At 39.2% G+C, this 11,261-nt stretch overlaps 1 protein-coding gene across 4 annotated transcripts in view; it reads right to left on the bottom strand.

Moving 5' to 3' along the window:
• Positions 1 to 11,261, bottom strand: part of chd2 (chromodomain helicase DNA binding protein 2) — a 261,689-nt gene that overhangs the window by 21,727 nt on the left and 228,701 nt on the right. For all 4 annotated transcript variants that reach the window (XR_007933712.1, XM_051920212.1, XM_028822994.2 and 1 more), the window contains one exon: positions 5,612 to 5,790. Coding sequence is in view for 3 of the 4 variants with exons in the window: in XM_051920212.1 (XP_051776172.1) it covers positions 5,612 to 5,790 (179 nt within the window). In the remaining variant the exon portion in view is untranslated. The remainder of the gene's footprint in view (positions 1 to 5,611; positions 5,791 to 11,261) is intronic.

The raw sequence follows: 11,261 nt of genomic DNA, 5'->3' as shown, positions 1-11,261 counted from the left end.
GCTTCATAAGCTCTTTTATGTTCCATGGTGTACTTATCCCAAACCATCATCTTTGAATGTTGCAAGACTTTCGCCTTGTATGTAGATCCGGGTAATTACATTCATTGCATTCCTATTCTGAATCACAATCTGATTGTATCAGTGGTTACCTGGCAGGTAACGCTTATGCTTGGTCATCAAGTCGTCTAACATCTGCCACGTGCCCTCTTTTAATTGCGAGAAGCAGATATATATAGCCAAATTCTCGCGCTTCGTTGCGGCGAAGTACTGCTTTTAATTTTTTATTAAGAAGAAAAGAAAACCTTTTTAAACAGATCGAAAATATACCAATAACAATTTGTAAAAGATCTGTTTTTTTGTGAACCTCCCTTTTCACAGCTGTCGCGCTATGGCGTGTGTTTCATTTATTTGACAGTATGTAGATCGTGGTAATTACAGAGTTGAAGCCCCAAACGTTGCGGTCAGCAAGTTGGCTAACATCCGCCATGTGCCGTCTTTCAGTTGTGAGAAGCAGATCATAGAATGGTTGAAATTGTTTACTTTCAAATTATGCAAAGAGTACATGTCACGTGTTTCGCCCTAATTCTGTGCTGTTCATGCGTACACACTCATTGCATCCCCTCTCGGGAATCGAATCTCGAACGTCAGCGCCAGAGGTGAAGCCCCTAACGTTGCGCTACGGCGGTGTCTTCTCATTAAACTTTTATCTCGCGAATATGTTATTGCAATCCGCAGCGGGAGCGTTTCTATAAACTTAATTTAAACTTACGTTTTACACTGTGCTTTGTTTCCCTTATGAAGATGCTTGTATGCTTCACTCGCTCGCTTCTTATTGTTTCGCTCCCTTCTCAATTGTTTAATGAATTTTTTGTTCTTCGCTGTTTGTGGCTCTTCCTTCATTTCTCCCTACTGCGTTTACAGTCTTTTCACGTGATTACATGGGAGGCCATCAGGCTGCCGTCCATTACAGTATATTGTCAAAAAAGAGGTTCCAGTTATGACCATTACGCGTTGAATTTCGAAATGAAACCTGCCTAACTTTTGTAAATAAGCTGTAAGGAATGAGCCTGCCAAATTTCAGCCTTCTACCTACATGGGAAGTTGGAGAATTAGTGATGAGTCAGTCAGTGAGTGCTTTACCTTTTATTAGTATAGATTCCAAAACATTTCTTCATTTACTACAATGAATTCCTCCTCTGTGAGATAAGACCAGGTAGTTACTGTATATGTTTTTATCACTATTACTGTACATTTACATTAAATGTGAATTAATATATATAAGCACTGCATTGTTAAGATTCTTTTCTGTCAACTGTTTTGCACTTGAAAAACTGAGGAAGTGCTGTGATCCTGTCTTTAAAAACAATGTTTAATAACCTAAAATATATATAAGTATATGGTACACTTGGAAGATTAAGTGACTTGCATAGCTATGGGCTAGAACTCAGCTATCACATTTGTGATTTAAACTCACTGCCTTTGTAGTCTCTCTGCTTTCAGTAGTTCTTCTTACATTTTAGTTACCTATAAGGAAAACTGGAGTGATGGGTTATATGGCTTTTATAGTGTTTTTTCCCCTTCTTTTAATTTTTATCTTTCTGTAAACCCTTAATCTAACATTATGAAGAAATATTCTGCCTAAAATTCTGCAGAAAAATTAAACACTTTAGGCTGATTATTGCATGTTTTCAGAGTGCGTTTTTTTAACTTTGATATATAACATACTGCGGTGGGCTGGCGCCCTGCCCAGGGTTTGTTCCTGCCTTTTGCCCTATGCTGACTGGGGTTGGCTCCAGCAGACCCCCAAGACCCTGTGTTAGGATATAGCAGGTTGGACAATGACTGACTGGCTGACTATATAACATATGAAATAAGTAAGATCTCTATGAAACAAATGTATATGTAGGGAAAGTACCAACAGAGGCCCTATATACCGAGCAAACTGTGGAACTAAACATATGAAAAGTGAAGCACTGGTTCAAGATTAAAAGCAAAAAGTAAACATAAGACAATCTCCCTCTCTTTAAACACAACTCTGTCTCATCTTTCCACCAGTTAACATTCTCCCCAGACTCCTTTTACAATGTCACATGTCATACTCTCTCTGACATAAGACGTCTTTAAAATCTGCTTCCAGGATTACATCAAGCCAAGTCCCAGGGTAACCACCACAGTCTGAGAATCCACTTTATCATTTGCTTTCCATGCCTCCTGAATCGGCATTATACAAAAAATTAAATCAAAATCATTCAATAAAAACCCCAAACGTTAAACAATATGCCAAACATGATGTTCTTTCAAGTAAACAAACACACAGCACCCACTTACAACATAAACAGATTGATATGCGATAGCACATGCCAAATAATGCAACATAGTTTAAAAAAAATACTTGGTACAATCTTGCCCAATTTTAAGGACAATTAATCCATGTAGCCATATTCCTGTCCCGGTAGTATGCCTTCGAATCTGAAGCAAGAAAACATTTACACAGAAATCTAAATGTATTAATATCAAGTAACTCAAAATAAGCAGATTTAAATTTCATCTTATTCTCAGCAATTTCTGCTAAATACTGAAAGATGACACGAACTGCACTGTACCTCTACAATTTGAACTAGCATGACACTAATTCTCCGCAGTTTATTCCATGTTTTATGTTAATGTTCTGTTTCATATTCCACTCTCTTTTTTATGGTCTTGGCCACGCACTGTATGCGCTCTCTGTCTTGCTTGCTCGTTTTGTGCTAGGGCAGATATGAAGTGGCTGATATAATAGCTTGACTCTGCATGTTTCTGTTTGTTTTTATCTATTTCACTTCAAAAAGGAGAACAAAATAAAAAGGACCTTAAACAGTGGACGGGTGCTTATCTACTGAACACCTCTGATACAGCAAATGCCAAGAAGTAATTGTCCTTACATATACTACAGACTCTGAAATGGAGGCACTAAAACAAGCACCATTTGGGGCATATAGTTTTTCCCTTTTTGACCTTCTTATGGTATGTTAAATTCCTTAAATCAATAAAAAAATGATCACAAAAGAGCTGTGTCATTGATTGAAGAACTAACTAGAAACTAAGAGAAAAAACTATTAGAGCACAAGTCCTTCAGTTTTAACACTAGAATTACCAAAGCCTACGAAAAAACTTGTAGATCCGTCCCACCTTAAATCGCTTCACACCTCTCTATCAGTGTCTTTTGTCCTGTAAATGTGTCGATAAGCAACAGGCAGCCTGCTATCACATCCTCCCACCGCCGCACAGTTTTCTCAGCTCAAGTCTGTTTATCTGCATGTCAGTTGCTTAGAGTTGTATAGAGAGTGAGAAGTCAAGCAAAATGACACCTTTTATAAATACTATATGGTTATTTGGAACACATGCATTAAATGTGTGTTCCATGTCTACAACCATCTATATAACCACATTGTTAAAACAAACGTTTTTCATGTTTTAGTAATAATTGACAAAATGTAGACATGACGTGTTTAATGTGTGAAGGCTGAAGTCCAAATATCAAATAAACACTTTTCACAAAAGGTACAAATATAACAGAACAAGTGCACTTCTATTCAAGAATATAACTGCAGAAAAAGAATGCACGTTAGGGTGCAACATTCACACCCCTTTGATACAATCGCTTCGGTGGTGCAACGGTAACAACTGTTGATTGGTAATCCAAACTTCATGGGTTCGACCCCAGACAACTCCATTTTGAGAAGTGAGTTGCTCTTATTCTTACTATCTTAGAATAAAAACATACATTTGATTCGAGTCTGTAACAGCCTGTGTAAATTTATGATACTTGTAAAGGTTAGCTTTGTTTTTTTTTTTTTATCCTCTCAGTCGCATTCATGATCCCCCCCCCATCTGACACTGCTGTTTTCCCATAAAGACGTCCTATAACAGAGGTGAACTCAGATGATGACGACGGTGCTACATCAGAGAAAGAATGCATGTTGCACTTTTGCCGTCGCTGTACTTTGTATATGTACACGGGAAGCTCTGCAGTCTACTTGTGACTTTACACTGTAGGAAGTAAGTACATAAATCAGGATAAATAGGTAAATTACATTCGATCTGGCTCTTATATACAAAGTACAGCGAAAGCAGCTTCCACCTGCAGCTATAGACTCTTCAGTACGCAAGCAACTCTCCACGCTAGTCCTTCCTACCCTCCTGTTTGAATAACATATCATAATCATACATAACATATCATAATCATAAGTCTTTATTATCATTGCACATATACAACGAAAATGGATGCCAAACCTATCAGTGCAATTATCATTGCATATACACAACGAAAATGGATACCAAACCTATCAGTGCAAAACAAAAAGGGATTATAAAAGCTATAAGAATAAACACCACATGCCACACATACAACACATTTTTCATATTCTGCTGATATTCATTCATTGCATAATTTAAGGTTTTGCAGTAAGAGCAGCATTTAGCACAGTTATGGCCTATGAGTAAAAACTGTTTTTAATCTGTTTGTTCATGTTTTTATTGTCCTAAAACATCTGCCCGAGGGCAGCAGTTGAAACAGAAAGTGACCAGGAAGGAATGGATCTTTAAGTATGCTCTGGGCCTTTTTGAAGGTAACAGGAACTGTAAAGATATTTCAAGGATGGGAGAGGGCATCCAATAATCTTCTAGGTGATGTTGACGATGCCCTGGAGCATTTTCCTCTCTGATACTGTGCAGCTGGCAAACTATACACAGATGTAGTAAGTCAATATGCTCTCTATAAAGCAATAATGGAAGACCAAAAACAGTTCTTGAGTGAAATTATTCTTCCTGAAAATCCTCAGGAAGTAAAGTCGTTGCTGTGCCTTCTTTATCAGCTTTGTGGTGTTAGTGTGGTCCATGTCAGGTCTTCCTTTATGTGCACACGCAGGAACCGGAGATTCAGTGACCCTCTCCACACAGTCCTTTTCAATGAAAAGGGGAACTTGGATCTAGTTTTTATACCTTGTGGTCATGTAATATTACTTATCAGCCAGAGGCTCTTGTAGCTTTTTACCAGCCTTCCTTCTTTCTCTGGACAGAGGGTAAGGAGCTCCTGGTAGCTGCTGTGTTGTCTTATCTTTTTAATGTATTGGTGAGACTGTGCATGCTTCCACCCGGATCATAGACCTCTCTGTTCTAGACTTTAGCTCCTGTCATTGACCCATTCATGTCACCCAGTACATGTGGTTTAAATGCCTCAGCAGATCTACACTGGCATGTCTAAATGCTCTACTTGATTTTCTATAGAACTAGTGCAAAATTACTGCCATGCCTGACCTTGGCTGTGCTCATGTCACTAGCAACACCAGGCCACCTGGATAGTCTATCACTTATTAAAAATAAATATACAAGTATTTCAGTTCATCCATTACATATTTACATAATGTAGATTTTAAAACTATACTTAAATAAATGCACAATTAAGTTATTAATCTACAAGGTGTAAACTCATGTTACATGCACTTCATAACTACATGTCGACATGTACTTCATAAGAATTTTAATTTGAAAAACAACACGTGTACATTAAATCAAGTTCAATACAATCATGCTTAATGACATTCAGGTTTATTACTTCAAACTTTAATCTTACCTCCTCCACAGTTTGACTTGCTCAGAGTCACTATACATTTTAAGGCACTCTGTGATGCGGTCCCCAATTTTTAGCAGACAGGTGCGAGTGTGTTGCAGCTGCTCTTGAACTGATAGCCCTTCATCAGGTTTGTCCAGTTGCTTTAAAGCCTTCTTTACTGGTCGCATTCGCTCCTTACACTGAAAAAAGGATTGAATTGCTTTTCTTTAGCAGTAATACAAAATGCAATAGATGTCAACTACATGCAGACATAGACTATACTTAAAAAGAACAGAATATAGTATCCCATAAGTAAAATTATTTTCAGCATATGTACAAAACTGCAGCCTGTCAATAAATACTAACTAGCATTCAAACAAGTTATACAACAAACATTTTTTGAACAATAGTTAACACTAGAAGTACCAGAGCCTACGAGAAAACTTGTAAATCCGGCCAACCTTAAATCCGTTCGCACCTCTCCCTCAGCGTATTTTGTCCTGTAAATGTGCTGATTAAGACAAGCAGCCTGCTATATCCCCATTCCCCATACCTCCCATCCCACCATCGCAGAATGTGCACAAAGTTCTCCCAGCTCATGCCTTGATTGATTATCTGGGATTGAAGTGCTGGAGTTTTAGAGTGGAAATAATAGAACATTATTTGGAACACATGCATTTCATGTGTGTTCCGTTTCTACAGTAATCTCTGTAAACACATTGTTAAAACAGAACTTTTTCATATTTTAGTAATAAATGTTATAAAATGTAGGCATAAACTATAGAATGTATGAAGCCTGAAGTCCAAAGATCAAATAAACACTTTCACAAAAGGTTCAAGGATGATGCAACAGCTTCCGTGGCGTTGCGGTAAGATTTGTTGACTTGTAATCAAGAGTCCCCAGTTCAATCCCGACTGCCTCCTATATTTGCCGTTTTCAGTAGTGAGCCGCTCTTATTGTTAATATTACACAGTACACACATACATTTGGTTTGTGTCTGTAACAGATGGTGTACATTTATAAGACTTGTGAAAGTTACCATTTTTTTTTCACTTTTATTCTCTCAGTCACAACCACGATGATGACCACGACCACCCCACCACACACTCAGGGATCTGACGCTGTTACTTTTTATCTGAAACTGGGAATAACTGTAGATGTGAGTGGTGTTTGGAGGCAGTGGAACTGGACATTCTCTGATCTGGATGGATAAAAGACATAGGTATATATGATATTTGGTATAACTAATTTTATCACCTGTATAGTACATTTCGGAAAATATTGTGGCACGGATGCAACATTATTCATATTCATTCGCATAACATCTTGCGGTAGTTATCACTGACCGCGTGTTTCGCATGTTTTTTTTTTTTCCCTGATCTTGCCAGTCCCCACATGTTGCTGTATGGTGATGTTTCTTTTGTACTCCAGGACATGCAGAGGAAAGAATAGTAGAGAGAGATCAGTTCAGCGCTATATGCAATCATCAGATTCAAATGTTAACAGTTTAAACACATGCAAGAACCGTCCTTCCTACATTTATGACATGTGTACCTGTTGCAACGCGCACACTTCTCTCTGTACTGTGGTTTCTATTACACACCTAAAAGAAAGACAATATATGTGGAAGCACAGAGCGGAGCAGCGAGCGGAAGCATAGAGCAGCGGCGTCTCCCACAGGCACGTAGCCCTTCGCAAACACCCAAGCAAGTTCAACAGAAGTAAAGCCGGCAGCTGACCAGGAGAAATAACTGGCAGTGAGAAATTAAAGTCGATTGCTCAGCGGGTGGTGGAAACTTAAAGCCGACGGTCTCTTAGTGATTCAGCTGAACGCGGAAAGCGCCAAAGCACCAAAGTTACTAAAAAAAACGGAGAAGATGACATCAACACTAAACCTAAGTTCTATCTGCTCTTTGGCCGTTGAGGGCACGTTTATATGTTGTATGTCCTGCAGCATGTACAGTTCAGGTTTTCCGGCCGACAGTGTAGACAGCTTCACCTGCCAAAAGTGTTTAGTTAATTTAGAGTTGGTTGGGAAAATATGCAAATTGGAGGACCGCGTTAGGAATCTGATAGCAATTAGGCAAACCGAAAATTGGATCGACTAGGTTTGTTTAGACAATTCGGCTACTTCTGATTCGGCTTCAGTCTCTCCACGTCCCACTGTAGTCAGTGCGCGGCTGAAGTCAGCAGCATCATTTCAGACACAGGGCAAGTGGGTAACAGCAAGACGGGGGTCTAAGAAGCCAAAATTTAGTCCCCCGGCACCCAGGTCACCAAATTGGAACCCAGAACAGATTCTCAGCACTCCGCAGCGCGCCTGTGGAAACTGAGAATAAGAAAGTGCTCATAATTGGCGATTCCATAGTGTGGAATGTTAGAATTCCAAACTATGTTAAACCAGCAGTTAATGTTAAATGCCTCACAGGGACCTAGATTTCTGGCATGGAAGCCGCATTGGACCATGTTGCCGACGATGAAGTATCTACTTTATTGCTGCATGTTCGCACTAATGAGATTTATTTACAGCAATCTTGAGGTATTAAAGAGGAACTTCATCTCTCTATGCACCAAAGCTAAAAGAAAATGTCGGAATTTAGTTGTATCTGGCCCCTTACCAAGATTATATAGAGGGGATGTGATTTATAGCAGATTGCATTCCCTTCACTGCTGGCTAGAAACCTGGTGTGCAAATAAAAGCATAGCGTTTGTGAACAATTGGGATGATTTTTGGGAAAGGCATGGATTTTTCAAAAGAGATGGTCTTCGTCCTAACTGGAGGGGATCTTATGTATTATCCCAAAATATGGCAGCAAAACTTCCTGGTTGACTGATTAGAGCACCATCCAGGCCGCAGTCATGTGATCTTAAATCAAAGGCTGTTGTTTATCCCACCTGTTACTATCCTGAAGCTGTTACCCAAAATCCCTGTTGTGGGGCATCCAGTAAATTTAGTCTTGATACAAACCTTAAATTAATTGATAACCAAAAAATAAGGTGTATAATTAGACCAAGGGATAAAACCAGACCCTCCTCCAGGGGCATCTGTAATAGAAATTTACTTCAAATTAAAATGAAAGGATATATCACCAGTTCAGAAAGAACCATGCAGTTTCAAATGCTGCTTATTGAACATTCGCTCTCTTGGCAGTAAAGCTGTTTTGGTAAATGATATTATATTAAGTAGAAAATCTGATCTGTGTCTTCTCACTGAAACCTGGCTTAGTAAATGTGACACTGTCCCCCTAGCTGAGGCGTCACCAGATGGATACTCGTTTCTTCATAAGTCTAGAGATTCTCGTCGAGGAGGAGGACTTCACTACAGGAATAATTCACTGTAACAAAATGCAAATCACTTCTAAAAATGTAGGCAACTTTACATCCTTTGAGGCATTCATTTTAAATATTAAAACAGATTCCAAAACAATTATAGTGCTAGTCTACAGACCACCAGGGCCATATTCATTGTTCATGACTGAATTTAGCAACCTTCTATCTGATTTGGCTATAAATTATGATCATGTAGTACTGATGGGGGATTTTAATGTACACATTGATGTGGAAACTGACACTTTTAGCAAATGTTTTGTTTATTTGTTAAATCCAGTAGGATTTTGTCAGATTGCCAAAGGTCCAACTCATAATCATAACCACACATTAGATTTTAATTATAACTTACAAAGTTGAAATTCAAAACTTAAATATTACTCCATTAAATGAAGTTATTTCCGATTACTACTTAATTACATTTGATTTAGTCCTGCCCTTGCCAACACACTCCCAGATTTAAAAAAAGACAGTTCGACATCTGGATTGTAATTCTGCTTCAAAATGTATACATACTTTGAGTAAGTCGAGTGTGATTGTGGAAAACCATTTAGATGGGTTATCATCAAATGTAAACGTGGAAAACAATTTAGATCAGCTAATATCACATTATAATGTGACCTTGAGAGATGCTCTGGACACAGTGGCTCCCCTTAAAACAAAAGTGATCAAAGCACATAGAAACTCTCTCTGGTTCAATGAAAACACTCGAGCTCTTAAATTAGAGTGTCGAAAACTGGAGCGCAGATGCAGAACAGCAAAGCTACATGTCTTTCAAATTGCATGGACAGAGAGTGTTAATAAATATAAAACAGCCCTCTTTAAAGCTCACTCAGAATACTATTCTACAATAATAGATAGCAATAATAAAAATCCTCGGGTACTGTTTAGAAAAGTGGCTAAATTAACAAATGGAAATTCAGATCAACAGTGCAAAATACCAACAGATATTAGCAGTACAGTAATCCCTCCTCCATCGCGGGGGTTGCGTTCCAGAGCCACCCGCGAAATAAGAAAATCCGCGAAGTAGAAACCATATGTTTATACGGTTATTTTTATATTGTCATGCTTGGGTCACAGATTTGCGCAGAAACACAGGAGGTTGTAGAGAGACAGGAACGTTATTCAAACACTGCAAACAAATATTTGTCTCTTTTTCAAAAGTTTAAACTGTGCTCCATGACAAGACAGAGATGACAGTTCTGTCTCACAATTAAAAGAATGCAAACATATCTTCCTCTTCAAAGGAAACAGAGAGGAAAGCAAACAAATCAATAGGGCTGTTTGGCTTGCGGTACAAAGCTGTTGAAGGCGGCAGCTCACACCCCCTCCATCAGGAGCAGGGAAAGAGAGAGAAAAACAAAGTCAAAAATCAATACGTGGCCTTTGAGCTTTTAAGTATGCGAAGCACCGTGTAGCATACTTAAAAGCTGCACAAACACAGAAGGTAGCAATGTGAAGATAATCTTTTCAGCATTTTTAGACGAGCGTCCGTATCGTCTAGGTGTGCGAACAGCCCCCCTGCTCACACCCCCGACGTCAGGATCACAGATAGTCAGCGCAAGAGAGAGAGAAAGAAAAGTAAGTTGAGTAGCTTCTCAGCCATCTGCCAATAGCGTCCCTTGTATGAAATCAACTGGGCAAACCAACTGAGGAAGCATGTACCAGAAATTAAAAGACCCATTGTCCTCAGAAATCCGCGAACCAGCAAAAAATCCGCGATATATATTTAAATATGCTTACATATAAAATCCGCGATAGAGTGAAGCCGCGAAAGGCGAAGCGCGATATAGCGAGGGATCACTGTACAGACTTTATGAACTTCTTCAATGAGAAATTTAAAAATATAAATTCCCAGATCTCTGCATCACAGTACAAACCAAATACTAGCCTTAGCAGACCCTGTCTCACATTGCATTCAGCACTTTAGTAATTTTAATCCTGTAACTGAGCAGAAGAATCGCAAATCCAAGAATGGCAATCACTTTCTGTTCCCTCCGATATTTGGAGGGATGAAATATCATGGAGGGTGGGTGCGTCCACTTCACTCCACAGCAGTGCCACTCACAGTATGGCGGTGACATTGACGTACGATTCTGCTAGTCATGAGGCGTGTTTCAGAAGCGCGTTGTAGGCGCCTTCGTGTATTGTTTTTATCCATGCAGTCTCGCTTTTGGCAGCGGTGGTAGTGTGAACGACTTGCCAGTTGCCTCTGGCATCTGTGCATATATACTGTACAACCTGGCGTGCACGCTGTACCTCAGGTTTAGCTTACAGGTCGTAGCCATACAGGCTCGTTTTTGTATTGCTGCCTCTGCTGTTGCAGAAGCGCATTGTGGGCGC

The sequence above is a fragment of the Erpetoichthys calabaricus genome, chromosome 17 (assembly GCF_900747795.2).
Source record: "Erpetoichthys calabaricus chromosome 17, fErpCal1.3, whole genome shotgun sequence".
Classification (NCBI taxonomy): Eukaryota; Metazoa; Chordata; class Cladistia; order Polypteriformes; family Polypteridae; genus Erpetoichthys; species Erpetoichthys calabaricus.
Note: the sequence above shows the minus strand (reverse complement) of the source record. Positions and strands in the feature narration are given on the sequence as shown.